Source organism: Polyodon spathula, chromosome 2 (assembly GCF_017654505.1).
Source record: "Polyodon spathula isolate WHYD16114869_AA chromosome 2, ASM1765450v1, whole genome shotgun sequence".
NCBI classification, from domain to species: domain Eukaryota; kingdom Metazoa; phylum Chordata; class Actinopteri; order Acipenseriformes; family Polyodontidae; genus Polyodon; species Polyodon spathula.
The window spans coordinates 60,330,339-60,354,048 of record NC_054535.1 but is presented as its reverse complement, the minus strand read 5'-3'; the positions used below and the strand labels follow the sequence as shown (position 1 = coordinate 60,354,048).

The 23,710-nt window shown below is 43.0% G+C and overlaps 1 protein-coding gene across 1 annotated transcript in view; it reads left to right on the top strand.

Moving 5' to 3' along the window:
• LOC121298867 (netrin receptor UNC5C-like) overlaps positions 1-23,710 on the top strand; it is a 419,182-nt gene that overhangs the window by 158,892 nt on the left and 236,580 nt on the right. Inside the window, exon 2 of the mRNA XM_041226130.1 lies at positions 8,374-8,595. Within this exon, the coding sequence (XP_041082064.1) occupies positions 8,374-8,595 (222 nt within the window). The remainder of the gene's footprint in view (positions 1-8,373; positions 8,596-23,710) is intronic.

Genomic DNA, 23,710 nt, shown 5'->3' with positions numbered 1-23,710 from the left:
TCAGACCAGGGGCGGCGTCACGTTTGGGCCCACCCAGTTATGGAGCGATTGACAATTAAAAACACTCCATGCCAAACCGTATCAGACTATAATCTGTTGTGGCGAGTCTACTCATCCTCGTGGTATATCCGTTCCACCCACCTCAGTACCGATGTCATGGTTATGAAAAAAATGATTGGTGATTGGACGGCTGACATATGAGATCTTGCGTCTTCGATAGTATAATATTGAAATTAAGCAAGTCGGCAGCAAACATACAGGAACTTTTCTTTCATTGCAAGGCACGCAAACAACCAGCTTGTGCAGCTGCTGTTTAGTTGTTTATACTGTATAAATGGGTGATTGTATGTACAAAATAATGTGATATCTTGTAACAATTGTACGTCACCCTGGATAAGGGTGTCTGCTAAGAAATATAATAATATAAAACTTTTAGCCAACTTTGCAGTAAAATGGAGCTATATTTGTGTTTTACGCATTAGCTATATCCTGACAAATTTTGTAAAAAGAAAACTAACCGACAATCAAAAAAATTTAGTTTATTTTAAGTTTATTTTTAGAACAGGATCATTGTTATTTTTGTTACAATATATTCATATTTTTTTAATTACTTTTAATATAGGTTGCTTGTGTTTTGCAATGTTGAAATAATTAGTAATTACATATTACGTTTCAGGATTAGTTAATGTGAAGTAAGGTAAACAGGTCGAATATACTTTACCTTTTATGAGGTCAATGTAAATTTAATTACAACCAAATCTAATGTTTTTATTGTATTTTATTATATTACTTTATAGGTAGCTAGCAATACATAAAATGGAAAGTATGCGTGTTACAATGGATTCTACAGTAACATCGGCTTTCAGAAACACCAGTAATTCTGAAAGGAAACTTAAGGCATTAAAAATGTAACATAGTGTTGTTGCTGTGAGATGCATATTATTTTAATAACTGAAAATGGGCCCTGCTTTCTGCTGATTTGCCTCTGACAGACTAATCGTCCTTCTGTCAGGATGGCACAGATTGAATGGACATGAGTAATTGGATTGGGGAACAAGTGTGGTTAATAGACAAGAACCCTATTGTGGGCACAGTTTATTTTTTTTTTGTAGTGGTACTAGTGAGGCTGCTTGTGTTTTGTGCTTAATGTGGTGCATCGTTACTCCAGGGCTTGGGAAGCTGCCATTGCATTTTTTGGCATGCTGAGTTGACCCCTCCAACTGTAGTTCACCAAGGGCAGTAGGAAGACGAAACTTTAACCTTTCCCTGGAATTTAGCCCTCCAGCCTCCCGCCACATCACCACAGGAAATAATGGAGATATCAAACCACACATTTGTATTCAGAATGCTACTGTAATGTGCATCTAAACAGAGCCATCTGAAGCTGGACATCCTATTTGTAGGTACTATAAATAATGTACAGTACATGGAAAATACAGAGTGCACAGGAGTTTTGAACCACACTCAAAAATAAAAGCACATATAAGCAGGTTAGATGCATTATTGATAGTAGTGGTAAACTCCTTTTATGTTTATTCTTTTTTTTTTTTTTTTTTACTATTGGTTATCAAGTATATTTTTATATCAAGCATCCTAAATTTATTTAAAATGGAGTACAGTCATTTTTATCTTTTCACAGATGCTTGTTTCTTTCACAGAAGCTTGTTTTCAGTTTTTATGTATTGATTAGTCCTTGTAATGGATACTTGATTTAACTACAGTAGGAGCACAGTTTAAAAAATGCATGCATGATTATTTGATGTCAACAGCTGCCTCGTTACCTAGTTCAATCATTTGGCTGTTCTACGGAGTACAGTAACTCCACAGGTTCTATAGATGTGTTAGCTTGGTGAGTAACTAATTTCTGGTCCAGGTCACAGGTTGTGTGGCTGTATTTTTATTATTATTAATATTAGTATTAGTAATGATTTTCACCAACAGTTGACTCCTGGGGATAAATTGCCCCCTCCCAAGAATTTTGACAGCAACCCCATTCACATGTATAGAGGGTGTTTGTTAGAGGTATGTGTATTTAAAAGGGACACCCTGTGTGTTTTCATTATTAAGGTTTATGGGTCTTACAGCCTTATTATTCATCCACAGTGGAAGAAGTTTAAAATTGTCATTATTCAGCAGCCTGACCTTTCAGGTCATCAACTGTTTTTTGTTAAAGTTGGAACAATATTCAAAAATTCAAAAGGCCCAAGGGACTTTTTCAGCCTGAAAAAAGAAACAAGGACCAGGGGTCACAAATGGAGTTTAGAAAAAGGGGCATTCAGAACAGAAAATAGGAGACACTTTTTTACACAGAGAATTGTGAGGGTCTGGAATCAACTCCCCAGTAATGTTGTTGAAGCTGACACCCTGGGATCCTTCAAGAAGCTGCTTGATGAGATTTTGGGATCAATACGCTACTAACAACCAAACGAGCAAGATGGGCCGAATGGCCTCCTCTCATTTGTAAACTTTCTTATGTTCTTATGTTCTAATATGTATTTGATGTATCTGCAAACAAAGCTATGCTAGCATGCTGTTCCAGTGTAAAATATGATTAGCAATATTTTACCACTTTTTAAAACAACTCCCCTATGTTGGCCTGATCTGCTATTGCTCTGGGAGTGGTTGGATGACTTGCACTTTAATGTGCAAGCTATCATATTTTATGAAGTTCTTTTGGCCTCTGTCTGGCTAGTTTATTTTGCTGAAGTTTAGCTAATGGAATCCAAATGTAATTTAAACCATCACCATTTGATGATCAGGTCTGACTTTCATGCTGAGGAGTTGCATGGTTTCACTGGCATATTTCTCTTCTCTAGCAGGCATGTTATGGAACATAGTGACCTCATTGGCATCTAACCAAGTAGCATCTTTTCCCACCCTCCTGATAGGCAGTCTGATTCCCCAGTGTGCTCATTTTCAGACCAGCAAGGGCTGAGTTAGCTCTGACTGGGAGAAAACCCATAGCATCTCATATTAATGCATTGACCCATTCTAACAACTTGTCTAATCTGGTTTGCATTACATACTTTGCCAGGAAAGAATGCTGTTTGTAGAAGTTATTGTAGTTTTAGGCTCAATTTATTTTTTGAGCCAGGAATAGGGTTGAAATAACCTTTTGGTACTGTATTTTAGACCAACTGAACTTTAGTGCAGATAAGCTTGTGTCCAAAATGTATACATAGGCTTGTTATACAAAGTCTGTTCAAACAGAAAGTTAAACAGACCACGCTCTGTGCATTCGGTCATCTATTTCTCAGTTACGCAAGTCATTTTTGCCACTTAAAAGAAGTTAGAATCAACTATAAAAATTGTAAAAACACTAGCTTGATGGAAGTGCTGCTCCATTTCATATCCATGTGACCTTTTAGAAGTGGTGGATCTGATAGGGATAGCCTAAAGGAGATGGAAATGAATAGGCCTAACGAAAACTTTAATTAGTTAGCTAGCTTAAGGAGTGGGACAATGTGCCTGATGTGGCTCTGGTGCTAATGTGTCAAAGGTGAAGTGAGGCCTTTACAATGAGCTGGACATTGCATTCCCCTGAGGATTAATGATTTGCTGACCTTGTGTCAACCATTAGGCGTTCTAATTGTGGCTGTGCTACAATGCAATTTATAAATTGCTTAGTGGGTGGATAGCTCACATACCTCTGGGAAGATATGAAATACATTGTTTTTCCATTGATCCTGCAATACTTTTGCTACTCTAGTAATGTAAATCACTTTTCCCCTATAATTACACTAATACTGGGACCCATGTTAACTATAGTGCTCAGCAGACAGTACAAAATGATCTGATAGTTTAACATTTAAAAAGATGGAATAAAAACAACCTGAGACCTAGAGTACTAAACTATTGCATACATAGATGTGTAACACTCTAAAAGGTGGGGTATTACAATAATTACCAAATTAGATGTAGCCACTATGCCACTGGGGGTAAGATTTCACACTCCAGAAATAATTACAGGTTCTTTGCAATCTGGGCTGGCTGACAAATACCCCCAATTATACAAACACACTGACAACGAAATGAGGACACTCTCATACTGCTCCCCAGGAATTGCCTCTCTTCACAAATTCAATTCTCCCCTCAAACTGCTAGGGGGCCAATCATTTCCTCCTTGTGCACTGGCGAACACCCTCTGTACCGAGGACAGCTCACAAACATTTTAAAAACAAAAAAAGACAAAAAGGAAAATATTACAAAACCTGTGTTTTCAAAATGATAATCAGTTAAACATGACTAATCTGGCACAACACCTAGTAAAAACAGGAGCAATAAGACAAATCTAAAAAGGGAGAAAATGCACACAGCAGCACACCGATCTCCACAGGACAGCTGGAGAACTCGACCAAACAATAGAGGAAAGGTAGTCCGTAAGTCCTTTAAAGGCAGAACACAAACCAGTTAAAAACCTCTAAACTTTAACCATCTGGCATAAAACACACTACATCCAAAGCCATCTGAGGATTCCAATGATAGTCCATAGACAGCATCTCCAAAGGGTAGGAGGTGTGTGTGGAAGTTAGCGGTACTCAGATCTCTCAATGGAGGCTTATTAAGGCAGCAATTTGGGCATATGTAGCATATTAAGCTGTACTTCTGTTCTTTACTGCAAAATGCCCAGCCTGTACATGGCATAGTTCCCAAGCTTGCTCCCTCTGCTCTTGTGGTAAAACCAGCTGGTATACAATATTTTGCCCTCTGGGGTCTCGGATCCCCAGATACAACACTCCACCCTGCAGAGGTAACCGCTTCTACTGCTTCATGATCGCCATGACCTCAGGGTTCTCGCGCCTTTGTTCTTCAGCATTAAGGAGTCATTCTGTATGGTCACCCACCTCTAAGGAGTCCAGTCCTGGAGTCCTTGAGCAATTGCCGAAACAGCATTATCTTGCATAAGCGATCACTTTCTCAATCTCACCTTGTTTCTGGGCCAGTACAGCAACCAGGCCTTGGTGATAAGCATCCATATAAACTATAAATGGAAGCGATAGCTTGTATAGGTGCACTCACCAGCTTCAATTTTAACCACTAACAAGCTTCTTCACGTTGCATTGTCCAATGCCAGTCTGGTACAGAGCGGGTATGGCGAGGAGACCTTTTCTTGAGAAGTCCGTCAAGCAGTTGATGTGACGGCGCTGCCACCTTGGAAACATCTTAAATGAACCGGCAGTAGTACCCGACGAACCCTAAAAAGGAACGTAACATTTGTCATATGTCACAAGTACTGTACTTGTTTCTGCAGCAGTTGACACTTGATAGGCTGCAGTTTTAACCCGGGACAGCCTAACCAGCACAAAATACAAGTCATCCAGGTACGTGTCAAAATCTATACAAAAGACAATAACATTGTCCAGGTAGATTAATAGTGATTTTAGCTTGCTTTCTGCCAAACAATGATCAATAAATCTGTAGAATGTTGCAGGAGCATTGCAAAGTCCAAAGGCCATTCTGTCAAACTCATAAGTCCATTGGAATAGTGAAGGCAGTTCTCACCATGTTGAGGGTCTGCTTCAACCTGCCCATATCTGCTGGCCAAGTCAAGCGTAGAGAAGAAACATGCCTTAAGAGTGGTCAAGACCTTCTATATACGGGCAAGGGATATGAGTCCTTATGCGTGACCTCATTTAACTTTCTATAATCTACGTAAAATCTTTATGCCCCATCTTTCTTTCTGACCAACAATAGTGTGGCCCATGGGCTACAACTTTTATGAATGATACCACCCTGCAACCTTGAAGTACCGTCTTCACTTCTTTATACAGATTAGGTGGCATCGATGTATAGCATTCCCCGATGGGCAGGGCTATCTCTGTATGGATTTGATACTGGACAGTGCTGGCGCAGCCATAGTCCTTGATGTTCTGCGAAAACACCTTTTCCAGAAGAACAGTCAATTTCTTCTTCTGTTCATCAGTCAGCTCCACCCTGATTGAGCCCAGATGACTCCAAGGGACCACATCACTCACTGCCTCGGGCTCTCTGGCTTGCTGCAGATGCACTTCAACAACACTCCCCTCCAAGCGGCTGTAGTTTTAAGTCCTCTTCCTGATTCCAGTCTTCAACTGTAAATACTCTTTAATGGCATTCATCCCCAGTAACCCTGGAGTGGAGGAGAGGCACATATCTTCCTAGTTTAAAGCAGGGTTGCCCAGGAGGCTCTGCTCACCTTTGTGAGGCCAGAAGCGTCCAATTACCCCTGCCAGGTGGCAGCCTCTGAAAATTAGCCTACTTTGAATTTGATGCTGGTTCCATGAACGCTGTCTTGATGGTAGTCTACGGGGACTGTCAGCAGCAGGTACTGGTCCTTGAATCGGTGGGGGCCTTAGGTTTTAACTCGATCCCCAACTTCCGGACCTCACAACTCGTCTAACAGGCTCTTAGACAATCCACTCACCTACCTGGCTTATTAGATCCTTGGCCAGCTCAGCTTCAGCTCCTGATGAAACTGTTGTGGTTCCTCTTTTAAGGACATCGACATAGGGGTTTGTTCCCACCACTGCTCCACACATGATACAAGTCCATGTCCACATGCATCTCAGCCCTGGTCAAGTCCTTTCATTTCAGCTATTCAAAAGAAAGGTCCTCACCATTTGTAGCCTTCGAGTAGTTCCCTATGTAGGACAGCATCTCACAATCCAGCCACAAATTGATCACATAACGGGATGTCTTCACTCTTGATAGTTGGAGTTTCTTGGACAACCACCCTTCGGAATGCTTCCTGGATGAGTAGGCTTATTCTTGAAAGCTCTCCATGTTCTTCTGCCTACAATTTAAAAAAAAAAAAAAAAAAAAAAACAGACCACAGAGACAGGAACCCTATCGCCATGTAACTAATCTAAGAAGTTATCTAACAAATATATTTTACGGAACTAAGATCCCTTACAGGTAAAATATCTTTCCCTTTTTGCTTCCCCTTCCAATAGGCTAAGAACCACATTAACAACACTAATTTCTCATTCTTTTAGTTTCGCTCTTCCTTTTTCCTCCTGCTCTCCTTTAAATTTGGGGGCCCACATTGCTCCCATTAAACATGGCAAACTTTGGGAAGCCAACTTAGTGTTGTATAATGGTGTATCAATTAGCCAAAAACTCAGGACCTGCCAACTGCGGCAATAAATTGTAATACCCTCAAAGGTGGGTCGTCACAATAATTACCCAGTTAGATGTAGCCGCTATGCCTCTGAGGGGAGATTTCACCCCCCAAGAAATAATTCCAGGTTCTTTGTAATCTGGACTGGCTGACAAATACCTCCAATTGTACAAACACACAGACAACAAAATAAATTTGCCAGTTGATTTAAATGTCCCTTACACTGTTCTCAAAGCCACATCATGAAATGCAATAAAATAAAGGAACCATGCACAACTGTAAACCAATCAAATAAACAAATCTAAATTAAACTAAACTATGATTATAAAGAAAAAAAAAAAAAACATACGGTGCCAAATGCAGATTAGATAAAGGGACATTCAGAAAATAGGAGGCACTTTTTTACACAGAGCATTGTGGGGGTCTGGAACCAATTCCTGCTGCTTGATGAGATTCTGGGATCAATAAGCTACCAACAACCAAACGAGCAAGATGGGCCGAATGGCCTCCTCTCATTTGTATTTAACCTTTTTTTTATGTTATATTCTAATTCCTTAACTTATTCCAGACTCCAGTTACTACCTCGTTCTTGATCAGCTATTGTATTTGAAAATGAAAGCATGTAACAGTGACGACAAAAATACCCAACACGTCCGGTATACATGCAGTCATGTGGGATGTTCACTTTCAATCCACACCCACTACAACGCTTCAGTGTCAGTATAGCCTTTCACACAGGAGTCAAGACGGTTCAGTGCCATCTTCGAACCACCCAGCAAGGTGGTTCAGAGAAGGCATAATATATGACAGCTCTGTGACAGTATAGGCTATTCAGATAGACCAAAATGCAGCATCAGTGCCGATTCTGAGCTGTCATAACATGTCTGTGTGAAAGGGGTATTAGATGACCAGTTGGATGTTCCAGTTACATCAGCTGCAAACCCAGATGACCAAGATTAGGTAATTAAAACTGGAATGCTTCTGTAATATCATACTAGAATCTTGCAACATTGTTTTAAAAACCTATTTTTATTTGTTGGTACGTTTTGTTCTGTTTTCATCTGATTTTTAGGTAGGTGCTATGCTTTTTTTTTTTTTTTTTTTTTTTTTTTAGATCTCACACAATTTTTGTTTAAACATTCATTGATGCAGTCAGTCTTAAAGTATAATTTCAGGGGAGTGGTAATAAGTGCGCCACTCACATTTCTCCTCCCATATATGTAATAAACATACACATAGTGGCCTTACCTTGTTACTTTTATTTTGTTTTGCAGAGGATGATTTCCTTGGAGCGCTGCCTGAAACATTCCCTTCTGACCCACCAGAGCCCATACCCCACTTCCTCATGGAGCCAGAGGAAGCCTACATTGTAAAGAATAAGCCAGTGAACCTTTACTGCAAGGCAACCCCCGCCACCCAGATCTACTTCAAGTGCAACAGTGAGTGGGTCCATCAGAAAGACCATGTTGTGGAGGAGCGGGTGGATGAAACCTCAGGTGAGTAGAAGGATGGAATCACACAGGAACTGATAACTATTGTCGTTAATTATCTTTTTGACCATAGCAAATTTTATACTATGTTTAGTATGAAATATCCATGAAAATATTTATTTGTTCTTGGTTTGAGGAGACAATCACCCAGCAATCTCTCATTCAAGAAGATAGACTGGTAGAGTCAATACATTCATGTTCCATAGACACCTGCCAAAACTATGGGCTTAATCATATTATATCCCAACTACATTGAAGACTGATCTGGTAAACTATCATGAACAGATACCTTAGCAGGAGCAATACCCAGAAACATAGGCGGGATTAGAGAGCGGAAAATCGAGGCATTCAGAATGCCTCTGTTCGACTCTTGATTGGTCGATCCTGTCGGGACCCAAATTCTACTGGAATTACATTGGCTCCCAATTGAGATTTGTGCACAAATCAGATTACTGCACTTAATTCACAAAGCACTTTATCAGCAACTTCTCACTATCTGAATGAGAAACTGCAGGTTTATTCAGATTAGGAGTCTGAGGTCCTCGCACACCATGTCCCTGTTTCAGCCATGTTTTAAACAAACAATTTGGAGCTCGTGCTTTTTCGGTCCTGGGTCCACAGATTTGGAATGCTCTGCCTGTTGAACTGTTGGATTCATATTTCAGAAGTTATGCTAATTCAGTCTGGAGAATGTATTGACAATGCTTTGACACTGATACTTTATACTGTGTGCTGTTTGTTGTATATGTCCATTGTCAATGTAAGAAAACAAGTTAGAAAAACACAACAGCTGTTTAAAGTGGTAATAGGAGAAACAATTGGGGCAACCTTGTCAAGCATCAAGCAAATAGGTACAATTGGAAAGGTGCTGGGGCCCAAGATTCACACAATTGGTGCTTCTAACTTGGCTTCTTTTTTTGATCGCTCCACTTTATCGCTCCAATTTACATTGAAATGCTCTTTGGACAACGTCAAGTCGATTGTGACCATTCCCTTGTCAGCTGGGTTGTAACCGGAATAAAGATGCTGAGACACATGTGCCAAGGAAAGTGCTCAACACACACTGAAGTGTTCTTATTTATCCTTACAAGCACTACTACAGAGAGAAAGACAGACAGACAATGGGAGAGGCGTCATCACAGGCGCAGACAAGTATGCTTTGGGAAGACAGATGGACAACATGCAGGTAAAGCACAGGTAGATAAAGGGCACATATGGACAGACATTTAGCCCATACATACAAGAATACTTCAAAGAGCACGAAGCAATATATTCATCAATATATAACAATGAAGATGATGTCCAAGACCATTAATGGCAACCAGTGCAAGGGATAATGAGAATGCAAGGTAAGTGTATGGGAAGTGATAGTTGAAGGGGCAGGCATTGCTGATCCAGGGCTGGGGTGTTGGAGCCTTTTTTTTGGTTGTGCATTGTCAATGATTTTTGTTGCAGGTGTGACTTTTGAGCTAATAAGGGAATGGTCCTAATCCACTTTGAAGTTGTGCAAAGAGCATTTCAATGTAAAGTGGGGCAATCAAACTAAAACCACTCTTAGAATAAATGTTATGTACAAGTTTTCTTGCACAAGGAAAATGGCAGCCAAAGGTACGGGGGTAACAAGAGTGACAATTTACAAGTGCTCCGAGACATGTAGCAGGTAATGTGATGACCAGCTTTGTTAGATGCGAGAAAAGACTCATTTGCATCAAATGTGTCCATAAATGCAAGTGCATGTTTTGGTCCACTAAAACGATGCTTTGAAGGATGTTCAGTACATAAGGACTAAGAGAAGCGATTGAGTCAATTCAACAGATGTTTTTTATGGCACTGCCATTATGTGTGAGGTTTGTTTTTCCTTTGCTTGCCCTCATTCTTCACCTGGCAGTGGCTGGGGCTGAGCCTGCTTGTTGTCCATTTTCAGTGGCACATCAGGTAAAATCTGGCATTGTATGTGGCTCCGGGTTTTTATTGTAACTTTTCCTCTGTTGAAACTGCTTTGACTCTAAGCTTTAATTGTAGCTTTTACATTCCTGAAGTAGTTTTGGCTACAGATTTTTATTGTAACTTTCATGCTCCCAAAGTCGCCTTGCCTCTGGTGGAAGCTGTTGGTGTTGCCTCTGTTTGGATATGTGGGTCCTTATCATGGTGTTGTAAATGTTTTTGTTTTGGTTTTGGCTTCCTTTGGCGACATTCATAAGAACGTAAAGTTTACAAACGAGAGGCGGCCATTCGGCCCATCTTGCTCGTTTGGTTGTTAGTAGCTTATTGATCCCAGAATCTCATCAAGCAACTTCTTGAAGGATCCCAGGGTGTCAGCTTCAACAACATTACTGGGAGTTGATTCCAGACCCTCATGATTCTCTGTGTAAAAAAGTGTCTCCTATTTTCTGTTGTGAATGCCCCTTTGTCTAATCTCCATTTGTGACCCCTGGTCCTTGTTTCTTTTTTCAGGTCGAAAAAGTCCCTTGGGTCGACATTGTCAATACCTTTTAGAATTTTGAATGCTTGAATCAGGTCATCGCTTAGTCTTCTTTGTTCAAGACTAAACAGATTAAATTCTTTTAGCCTGTCTGCATATGACATGCCTTTTAAACCCAGAATAATTCTGGTTGCTCTTCTTTGCACTCATTCTAGAGCAGCAATATCCTTTTTGTAGCAAGATGACCAGAACTGAACACAATATTCAAGATGAGATCTTACTAATGCATTGTACAGTTTTAACATATTTTTATCCATTAAAAGGTAAAACCCAGAAAGGTTTGCATATAATAGAAGTCAGGCTTACTGGTCTGTAGCTACGTGGTTCAGTTTTGTTTCCCTTTTTGTGGATCGGTATTACGTTTGCAATTTCCCAGTCTGTCGTTACAACCCTTGTGTCAAGAGATTGTTGCATGATCTTGGTTAGCGGTTTGTAAATAACTTCTTTCATTTCTTTGAGTACTATTTGGAGGATCTCATCCAGCCCAGGGGATTTGTTTATTTTAAGAGCTCCTAGTCCCTTTAACACTTCAGCCTCAGTTATGCTAAAGTTTTTTAAAACTGGATAGGAACTGGATGACATGTGGGGCATGTTGTGTGTATCCTCCTTTGTAAAAACCTGTGAAAAGTAATCATTTAATATATTTGCTATTGTATTTTTTTCTTCATCTATGATTTTGCCATTTGTATCTCTCAGACATTTAACCTCCTCTTTGAATGTTCTCTTGCTGTTGTAGTATTTGTAAAACATTTTGGTATTGGTTTTAGCCCTTAGCAATGTTCATTTCTATTTCTCTCTTGGCCTTTCTAACTTCCTTTTTGACTTGCATTTGCAGATCCATGAACTCTTTCTGTGTATCTTTGTTTTTGGTCCCTTTTTAATGCTCTGTAAAGTGCCTTTTTTTTGCTGAATATTGTTTTTAATTGATCTATTAAACCATTTTGGCAATTTAGTTTTACCTTTAGATTTGTCTACTTTAGGGATGTAATTGTTTAGCTCCTCCAGTACTACATTTTTGAAGAACAGTCATCCTTTTTCTGTGGATGTTTTCTTCATTTTACTCCAATCTACTTCTGTTAGTCTCTGTTTCATACCTTCATAGTTTGCTTTTCTAAGATTGTAAACCTTAGCTTTAGTCATTACTTTTGGGGATTTAAAAAACACAACAAAGGAGACCAGCGGTTCTCTGACCTCTGTTTTAGTTATTCTCTCTTTTTTATTTGAAAAGACTAAATCAAGGCATGCCTCCCCTCTAGTCGGTGCCTTGACAAATTGTGTTAGGAAGCAGTCATTTGTCATTTCCACTATTTCAATTTCGTCTGTCGTGCTCCCCACCAGGTTTTCCCATTTTATATGGGGGAAGTTGAAATCCCCCATTAGTATGGCTTCTCCTTTGCTACGGGCATTTCTAATGTCATTGTATAACAGATTATTTTGCTCACCATCTGAATCTGGCGGTCTATAGCATGCTCCTATTATTATGCCCTTTGAATTTTTGTCCGTTATTCTGACCCATATTGATTCGGCTTTATTTTCTTTGTCCAGGTTTAACATGTGGGCTTCAAGACTGTTTAGGTATAGCGCTACCCCTCCACCTCTTCTGTCCTGCCTGTCTTTCCTATACAGTGTATACCCACAAATATTATATTCGTCCCCATCACTCTCAGACAACCAAGTTTCTGTAACACCTATCACATCATAGTTACTTGTTAGTGCAGTAGCCTCAAGTTCTTAAATTGTATCTGATACTTCTAGCATTAGATAAATACATTTAATGGTTGTCTTACCTGAGTTGTTGTCCTTGTTTTGATGCGGTCTCCCTTCTGTTTTTTTGTTGATTTCTCCCCCCCTTCCTTTCTAGTTTAAATGCTTCTGAACCTGCTCGAGGATCTTTTCTCCAAGTAGATTGTTTCCCTTTTTATTTAAGTGCAGTCCGTCCCATCTATACAGATAGTTTTTGTTGTAGAATGTGGTCCAATGATCAAGAAAGGTGAAGCCTTCCCATGTGCACCACGTCTCAGCCATGCGTTTTGGTGAATTATTTCCAGCTGTCCATATGGCTCCTTTGCAAGGTGCCGGTACTATCCCTGAAAATACCACAGTTTTGGTCTTGTCTTTTAATTTCCTTCCTATCTCTGTGAATTTGTTTTGCAGTGATGTTGGGCTGTCTCTTCCAATGTTGTTTGTATCGATGTGGATGACTACTATTGGGTCGTCTCCTGTTTGTTCTAGGAGCTTGTCCACGTTCTCAGTGATGTGCGTGACAGAGGATCCTGGAAGGCAGCACACTGTTGTAGTAAGGGGGTCCAAACTGCGAATTGAACTTGCTGTGTTTCTCAATATGGAGTCCCAAACAATCATGACCTCCCTTCTTTTTGCTGTCTGGTCACCACTGTAAATAGGGTCCTGGAGTTGTTCCTTTCGTTCTCTTGTTGGTTTTGCTCATCAATTTTGAAGTGGCTCAAATTTGTTAATTGTTTTGATTTCTGGTGGTTGTGTTTTGATGTAGTTTCTTTTTTTCCCTGCTTCTGCCTACCTGAACCCAGCTATTCTGACCTATTTCCCTGGTGGCTTTCAGTCTGTTAGGGGTTGTGCAGACTTCCATGAATTGTGGGTGTGCCAGCTCCTCAAGATCCTGTTGCTGTCTCCTTTCTTCCAGCTTCATTTCTAGCATACTTACTACTTTATGCAAGTCCTGGATCGTGCGGCACTTTACGCACACTTGGTTTAGCACTGCTGTTGTTTTTGGTCTGGCTGTGGTTTTTTAATTTCATTGCTGTTCTGTTTTAAACACTGGTGTGGTTCTGTAATAAAAAAATGTTGTGGCTCTGGTTATTGATAAAGTCGTGATTTCTGCTGTTTGTGTTTTGTGCTGTGTCTCCAATTAATGGAAATCTGGCTGTTTGTGACATGTAATTTTCCTGTTGAGTTTATTTAGCTATTGGTCCCAATGATGTTGTTCCTGCTGCAGTTGGGGTCTGGTCTGTGACTCATTGTGATGCTGATTCTGCTGGTTTGTGTTAGACAGTTGCACAACAGTATTCCTCAATGGGTGGATTTTGTTCTGAATATTTTACATTGACAGTTGCAAGATAATAACTCTCAATGGGTTGTGGTTGGCCAGGAGATGCTACATGGACAGTTGCACGATAGTGATCAGTCTGGAGATTGCTGAAATTGTGGTTGTGTTTTTGTCTCTGGTTTCTGATGGGTTATTGTAGTTGTTGTGAGTGGGCTGCATATTTGTTGATCCTTATCCTGTTCATGTAGTATATGTTGTTGATTTCTTTGTTGTTTTGTGGAGAAAGGCTTGATGGTTCCAGTGTGTCAGGCTGGCTATAAGCCCCCTGTCTGAAAGAAATTGTAATCATTGGTATTATTGTATGAGTACCCATAAGCATAATGTGATATAAACAAACATGGGGTCAAATGCATTTAGATTTAAATGCAAATGACTACATGTGTTTGAAATTCTGAATTTGCTCAATGCAAATGCGATACATTTACTTCCAAACTAAATAGAAGTGTAAATATGTGACACTGACAGGGTAGCCGAGTGGTGACGTCAGGCTAGAATGCAGGAAGAAATACCAATGCAGTACTGCAGGCAACGCAGTATTGCAGCCACGCTACGGCCCTGTTTATCTGAATAATACAATGAAAATAAATATCTAAACATTGCTCACAGAGCAAAAATAAAACAGGTATACAAAAACAAAACAACAAACACAAAATATTGTGATCAGGCTGGGCAGTAGCTTTTTTTTTTTTTACACGCCTCGCTCGCTCCTCTGAACACCCACCCAGAGTGCAGAGAGCTGCAGGCTTTTATTTACTATGGCCGAGGGGTTAACTACCAATTATCTCATTACCCCTCAGCCACAATCTACACAATATTTATTATTACTCCTGGCAGAGGACGAGCTGCCGACCTCTCCTCTGCCAGAACACATTTAAATAACAAAACAAAAATATACGGCTACAGCGTCGTAAATCAATAAACACAAATACAAAATAACACAAATGAGACATTGAGGCCAGGGGAAGACCCCCAAAAATAAAAATAAACAAATACAGGTGCAGGACTCCTCCTCCTGTTAAAGTGACAAATGCTAAATGCATTTCAAATATTTTCCCTTACAACATATGTTAATTGACTGATTTATTATCATGAATTTATATAATAGCAACATAAACACAGTAATCACGTAGTTAATAATAAAGAGGTATGTACCAATATAGGAAGCAAGTTACATAAAAGTGTTTCCCAACCTTGGTCCTGAGGACCCAGTGATTTGTTGGCTTTTGTTCAAATTGAGCTCTGAATTACTTAATTGAACCCTCAATTGAACGAATAATTTGTCTAATCAGAACATTTTAATTATTTATAGCTCTTTAATGGCTGGCTGCTCAGGCTTCAATTAGCACTAATCAGTGACATTACATATTTGATATGCCTGCCAATTGGGTAGGTATCGCTGATCTCTCTATACCAGAGCTGCCGATAGGACCCTACCTGGGATAATTCATTTGTTCCTGCCCACCAAGGGGATAAAACTGTCATCCTAAGGAAGCCATTTCAATTTTTTCCATCAAACCCATGAGGGCAACCGACGTGACCTCTCGGTTGGTGGTCGTCTTTTCTTTCAGGGAACCAGGGTTATGGTAAGTAACCTAACATTTCCTTTCAATTCGAAGATGACCACCAATGACATTACGCTTGGGATAATGTATACCAGAGCCGTCCCCCGAGGGAGAAGGAACGGCAGCATATGAGGGACGCACAAATACTGCCTACCCAGAGGTTAGCGGTGTGAACTTAGACACTCAAGGACTCTTGTGCCTAAAGAAGACAGGGCAGGGGCTATCACATTAAGATGGTAGAACCTGGAGAATATCAGTACAAATATTAGACAGAGGCACCTCTGAAGAGGGCCCAAGATCCAGCCAACCCACTAGTGAAGTGTGCAGCTACCCTACCAGGTGGGGGCAAGCCAGCACTATTATATGCAGTCGAGACTGTATTCACAATCCAATGTGACAGACGCTGCTTAGAGAGGGGTTGTCCTAGGGTCTGCGTCCTGTGACAGATGAAGAGCTGGACAGATTGACGCAGAGCTCTTGTCCTATGCATGTAGCAATGCTCATACTGGGCAGAGGAAATTCAATCGCTCATCCTCCGTTGAAGCAAACGGAGGTCGATGGAAGGACTTCAGTTCCACAGACTGTTTAACGTGGAAGGCTATGATCACCTTGGGGACAAAAGCAGGGCTGGTACGCAGAGACAACCTGTTGCCATCCTCCCAAATACACATGCAGGAGCTGTGCACAGACAGTGCCTGCAGCTCACTGACCCGCTTAATGGAGGTGATAGCCTTCCTCGTGGCTATCACCTTGAGCCCATGGAGTGTATGGGCTCAAACAGGGCCTTTGTGAGAGCCTCTACAACAACATTAAGGCTCCATTTGTTGTGAACAGTCCTCCTGGAAGGGCGTAATCACAGAGTGCCTTTAAGAAAACTGGTAGCCAGAAAGTGTTCGCCTGGAGACGTTGAATCTACGGGGGTATGGCGAGCAGAGATAGCAAGTAGAGACTAAATACACCTTCAAAGTCGAAGGTATCCTACTAGCATCAAGCAGTTCTTGCAGAAACTATAAGATGACTGGCGTAGGGCAAGGTATGGGGTCAAGTCTGCAAATATCCCACTTATAGGTGTACCTAGTGGAGTCTGCCCTAGCACTCTGCAACATACCCACAACCATATCTGTTTGCCCTAGGGCTAACTAGTAGTCCCTTTCAGGGGCCATACCCATAGCCAGAGCCTGCCCGGTTTCAGATGCCAAAGAGAGCCTTCCTCCTGTCTGAGGAGATCCACGCTCAGTGGAATCTCCCAGGGCTGGCTATGCAACAGCTGGCACAGGGTCAAAAACCACACTCTCTTGGGCCACTTGGGAGCCACTAGGAGAACTGACACTTTCTCAAAATGGACCTTTGAGAAAGGCTGGGAGCAGCGGTATAGATGGGAAAGCATACAAAAACGGCCATTCATGTGCTAGGGAGTCTACGCCATAGGGGGCAATGCGTCATCCCTGCCCAGGCAAAGAGACCTGCGCCTTCCTGAACCTTTCGCAAATGCGCTCCACTATCTGAGGGTGGAATCGTCACTCTGACAGATGCGGACCATTGCTGGAGAGGAGGTCCGCTGCCCAGTTCACTGCTCTGGGAATGTGCATCACCCGTAGTGACGGCACGTTCCTCTGAGCCCATGTCAATAGCCTGAAGGCCATGCAATGCAGTCCCGAGGACCATAGGCCACCCTGGTGGATGACATACACCACCACTGTCATGTTGTCCATCTAGATAAACAAATGTGTACCTGTGGCGGAGTGTCCCTTCCTTTTGTTTATTTGTTGTTGTTGTTGTTGTTATTAGTAACGTATATTGTGTTTTGTGCGGTCGGACGAAAACCATCCGATATTATTTGTTGTGTGAGACTGGCGAAAAGCCAGTCTCATAATATAGTCACATGAATGGGGTTAAAATCCCCATTCATAGAAACCTTGTGCAGAAGGTGGCCCTCTCCTGAGTTAATTCATTGATTTAATTGTTACTAATCGGGAGATGGTCATCTGTATAAAAGCCTGCAGCTGTCTACATCAGGTTGAGAGTGTCAGAGGAGAGACGTAAGTCTGGAACAATATAACAATTGCTAAATGTGCTGGTTTATACAGCAGCATGATACTTGTTTGTTATTGGTGTGTGTATTTGTTTGGCCAACGTGCCTTTTTGTTTGTGTTTGTTGTGTTTGGCACTGGGAGAATGTGGAGGAGAACAAGGGATACCGCTTGCAACTTCAGCATATATATGCGCAGTGATTTCCTGGAGTCCAGCCAGAGTCCCAAGTACATAGTGCACTACACCGGTGTAAGCCAACTCTTTGCATCGTTGATGGTGAGGCCCAGCCTCGCCAGATTCTCGGTCATGACCACCGTGTGGGCCACTGCTTCCTCTCGTGATTGGGAACAGATCAACCAGTCGTTGAGTTTATTACTTTGATCCCCTGCAGCCTCAGGGGAGCCAGGATAGCGTCCAAGCACTTTGAAAATGTATGAGGAGTTAGGGAGAGGCCAAATGGCAGCACAGAAAACTCATAAACGCTTCCTTGAAAAGAGAAGCAGAGATACTTTCTGTGCTCTGGACGAATGGGAACATGAAAGTACACATCCTGTAAATCTACGGTGGTGAACCAGTCTCCAGGCCGGATGGACTGGAGGATGTAACAGTGCGTCAGCATTTGGAACCTCCTTTCTTTTAAGAACCTGTTGAGGAGCCTCAGGTCTAAGATGGGACGAAGGCCTCCATCCTTTTTGGGTACCAGAAAATACTTTTGAGTAGTACCCCTCTCCCTGGGACACAAATGGCTCGTTTGCACAGCAAGGCGGCCACTTCCTTAAGTACTGATGCCTGGAAAGGGTCTTTTACGAAAGTATCCGTGATGCCTCAAAAGGGAGGAGGTCCCAAGCAAAACTGAAACGCGTATCTGTTTTGTACTTTGGCGAGCACCAGGAGTCTGAGGTGCAAGCGTGCCAGTACTGCAGCTGTTCTGCTGAAAAAAGGGGCCCAGAGGCCAACAACCTTCAGGGGCTCTGTTCGGGCTGCTGAGGCTGAGGTGGGGCAGTTTGGGGTGGCTGTTTTAGGGCACTGGGCCTGAAAATGCCTCTTTTGATGCTGGTGTTTGGACTGGCCACGTCCTGAGTTTCCTCTGTCTGCCAGTTGGGCCTGGTTGTTTGCTGCTGGTGTGCCCTGTAGGTGATGCCTTAGGTCACCCAACAGAGCCATGGGGACTAGAACTGTTCTGGTGACAGTCCACATCTGAGGAGCTCGCCAGCGGTTCGATCTGCCCCACATGGAAGCATGGGGAGGAAGCAATGCAGCCACCTGCCGGGATGCCTCCATTCTTGGTGGGATCTCTGTAAGATCTCCTCCAATGCTGGCCCAAAGGTGTATGCCCTGGGGATATAGGCGCGTCAAGCAGTGCGGTCCCCCATTAGTATGGCTTCTCCTTTGCACGCATTTCTAATGCAATTGTATAACAGATTATTTTGCTGGCCATCTGAATCTGGCGGTCTATAGCAGGGCCTATTATTATTATGCCCTTTGAATTTTTGTACATTCTGACCCATATTGATTCGGTTTTATTTTCTTTGTCCAGGTTTAACACCTGGGCTTCAAGACTGTTTCTTATGTATAGCGCTACCCCTCCTCCTCTTCTGTCCTGCCTGTCTTTCCTATACAGTGTATACCCACAAATATTATATTCGTCCCCATCACTCTCAGATAACCACGTTTCTGTAACACCTATCACCTTGTTATTGAGGGTTCAGGCACAAGTTCTAGAATTTAGGGTCTTCTAGCCATATCCACCCAGTTGTTGGTTTTGGGGCCTTAACCAGGACCACGATGGTGGAGTCTACTGTTGGTTGGATTTCTGGTGGTTGGAAACCCCGCTTAGGCCAAGCTTTTCGGAGCCTTCGAGAGAGGCAAGCAGTGTGGCCTGCTTTAGGACGCTAGGACTTGAGGCCAGACGATCCCAGGAAATGCATGAAATCTGGGAAGGCCAGGAACTTCTGAGGGCTTGTGTCCGGAAAACGGACCGGCATGGTTCTCCCACTGGCGTCCAGGGGACCTGCAGGAAGCTGCAGTGGTTCTGCTGTGCTGTCGGCCCCTCCCCCCGCCCGTGTCTCAAAACGACGCTGAATTTGAATCAGCTGCTCCAACTGTCAACCTGCTTGTCAAAATGCTTCTAAACTGCGTCTGTCTGACTTTTCCATGCCTGTACTTCTCCCCTCGCTGTCAAGACTGCTCTCCACTCGCTGTCCTGCTGGAACAGCTGCTGGGGGCTCCCGGCCCTCGCCCGTGTCTTGCGCTGAATTTGAATCAGCTGCTACCTTGTTTGTTATCAGAAAAACACACGCGGCTGTTTGACAGTGTTTCCAATGTCCTGTTTTCAGCAAGATGCAATTTCTCTGGCTTGTGACAGCCACAGCTGTCTATGAGCCACGTGCAAGGTCGACCGGGCCGGGACCGGTCACTTCAACGGGAACCCTGGGCAGACGTCAGTTACACAGGACCGTCCCGGGCACCGGTGCTCTCGGCGAGTCGCATTCGTGGCCCATACAATCAGTAAGCACCGCTTCAATCAACGGACATGGAGCTATGTATGCGGGTGAGCTCTACGCAAATGGCAGTTGGAACTGTAACTCCCAAGTCCGTGTTCGGCCCATAGATCGGTTAGTGGGTACCGCCGGCCCGGAATTGGTCCTGGTTTTGCCCCCCTAAAATCCCCCCAATAGACCGGCGACCTAACCGACCACACGGACGCTCTGTCTCCGTTGTGGTCACACCGGACGAAATCCTTGCCGATCTGAGCCTCCGAGTCTGGACAAGGGTCCTTACGTACTTTATACCTGAACTTCCGTCCAGCTAACCCCTTTTAGCCTGGGAAAGGACGAAACTTCTGAGTGCGAAGAGTCCTGACGCCTCTACCCACTTCAATGGTTCTCGACCTTGTCGTCCCTGTGACCCAGGAATGGCTCCCTATGACGCTTCCTCCAAGGGGAGTCCTGGCTTCCAGCACCTCGAAGCCAGGTTCCTCCTCAGCAGGAGGCTCGCACACCTGATGTCAGAGGAGAAGGAGGCCCCCTCCCCAGAGACCGCTATGGAGAGCGTGTCCTCTTGCACCAGCTGAGATGCCTCTTCCCATCCACCCTGAACTCCCCTGGGGGAGGGGGGGTATGGCAGTTGGGGCTGCAATGCATGCCAGGGCCACCAGTGCCTGCTTTGTCAAGAGTTCTAGGATCTGGGCTTTGAGGTCCATAATGTCCCTTGCCTGCTTGGAAAGCTTCACCCTTCTCACCTGCGGAGATGGGGAGCGACTATAGGAGGCTTGCGCATCGGAGATGCCTAGCAGAGGGTCCTGGGACAGGTCATGGAGGAGGGGCTCTGAGGCTTCAAGAGCCACAGACAGTACAGCCGTAGAGGATGTGGAGCTTGCCCTCGTGGCCCTCTCCAAATGAGCTTCTTTAACCCGGGGCTGGAAAGCCTCACAGATGCTACAGGCCATGTCCCTTCAAGGGCCAAGGTGGAATGTTGGATGACCAAGCATCGCGCACAGAGGGTATGTTTGTCCACTTGTGGGAGATTAGTTTTGTAGGCCGTGCAGGGGTGGAACCCCGGCTTGCCTGACATGGGCCTGGTGTTGTGCATGGGCTGACCATTAAACACCACTTGCACTGCGCTCAAGCACTGGATGAATGTGAATGGCATGCGCCCACCCACTAGCGCTGTAGCAGAGGGTACCTAACACTGTGCACCGCGAGTAGAGTGGTCACCATATGCCCATGCACTAGTATAGTAGTGCCAAGCACCATGCGTGCTGAGCCCCGTGCAGCAACCTGAGCTGTTGCACTAGGTCTGTGGCAGTAGCCAAGCACCATGTACACCGTGTACCGCGCAGCACCGTGCGTTCCTGCGGGGGGTGGCTACGCAAATGTGCCTACCCTAACTGTGCGGTCACACACACCTGGTCAGTGCGTAGCATGTACCAGGGGGACACAAGGCCAAAGCCGCAGTGGGCGAGTTGAAGCAGACAGCAAAAGCACAGTAGAAATTTAGTATAGGGGAGAGCACACTGTTTGTTTACAAGGCCAAAAAGGCTCTGTCTTTTCAAAGTCATTGATTCCAGGAAAGCAGCCAGCTTTAAGCACGAATGCAAGGGGAATACAATCAACTTGATTCGACAAGCTCTTTTCCGTCAACATGATCAGCACAACACAGAGGTCTTACCGTCTTGAGAAGAAAAGAGAGAAATGGTTTCCTTTGGATGACAGTTTTATCCCTTCGGTGGGTGGGACTGAGTGCATTATCCCAGGAAGGGGCCTATCGGCAGCTCTGTTATAGAGAGCACAGCAATACCCATTCCAATGGGCAGGCATATCCCATACATAATATTATTGGTGGTCGTTTTCGAATTGAAAGGGAATAGTAATACCAGTCTCCCAAAGAAGCGATGCAGATTCGTGGTTCCCATACTGCGGGTTGCAAAAGGTCCCAAGCGAGACTCTGAACAGGTACAGTTAACACATACAAATATTTGTACAGCAATAAAAAGGACAGTATTTTATTTTACATTAGAGAATTTGTAGAGCAATCTCCCACTCCCCTTATGCAATGGACTCAACTCAATATTGTGTGTCATATTAGTAAGCCTACCAGAAACATCATCAAAAAATCTTGATACTTTGACTGTGCACCATTTGTTCAATTTCCTAGTAAAAAAACAAACTTGCCTAATTAAATAGTGAGACTTTTGTTGGAATTAATGCTACTAGGCCTATTACTGTTGATCAATTAATACAGTACTTGGTGGCAGTAGGTGCAAAGGAACACACACGTTTTTAAAAAAAAATTTAGTCATTGCCAACTCTTTTTTTTTTTTTTTTATTTCCTCCCAATTTGAAATGGCCAATTATTATTTATTTATGCTTTGCTTACCGCTACCACCCCTGTGCTGACTCGGGAGCAGCGAAGACAAACACATGTTGTCCTATGAAGCATGTGCTGTCAGCCGCCCGCTTCTTTACACACTGCGGATTCACCATGCAGCCACCCAGGAGCTACAGCGTAGGAGGACAACACAGCTCCCGGGCAGCTATCAGGCAAGCCCACAGGCACCCGGCCAAACTACAGGGGTCGCTGGTGCGCGGTGAGCCGAGGACACCCTTGGATGTCACATTGCAATGTTGTGTGGTGAAAGTAAATTAGTACATAGTTATGAAAAAAATATTTATTCATGTAAACGTTTTGAAAGCTGCAAATAACGTGTTGAAACAAACTCAAGAGAACACGCAGGCAATCTTAACTAGACAAAACATTAATACAACACTAACGTTGTAACCTTTTCAATTTTTAATCATTGAAAACTAATTTACAAACTACCTCAGTTATCGTCCGTTTTCCTTTACCAAGGACTACAGAATGCTGGCTCGTTTTGGGCTCTTCAATTTGTGGCAGTTTTTATTTTAGGTTGTCCAGCAGGTACACCCTGTTTTCTGTGAGAAGATGCTGAGTTGCTGAGTCTCTGCTGTGCCTTTTGTAGTTTTTGTTGACGTGTCTGCCAAGTAGTATTTTGTTTATATTTTAACTGCCAATGTACACCTGCAGATGTAGCCATTTTTGTTTAGTGGGAACCAGGAATATTCTTATGATGTAATATGAATGAGAGAGATCAGGGTACAATGATACCCTGGGGTACAGTGTTGTGTTGCAGGGCAGATTTAAATAAAACTAAGCCCTGATTTAGTAAACAATTCAGGCATACACAGCGGATATGTAATTCTGTATTTAAAAATCAACCAGTAGGACTTTAGGTTACAAAAGCTTTAAGCGAGCCATTCAAAAAAAGCATCTCGATTTGCCGGCTCAGAAGGCACACAGGGAAGGAGGAGGGGCTAGAGTTCAGCCAAGTACTGTAGTACTGTAAATGGGGAAACTGGTGTTAAACTAACAAAATAAAATTAGTTAACGATGGTGCAAGTGCACCAACTAAAAATGCTATGTAAAATTATTTAAAAATCCAGA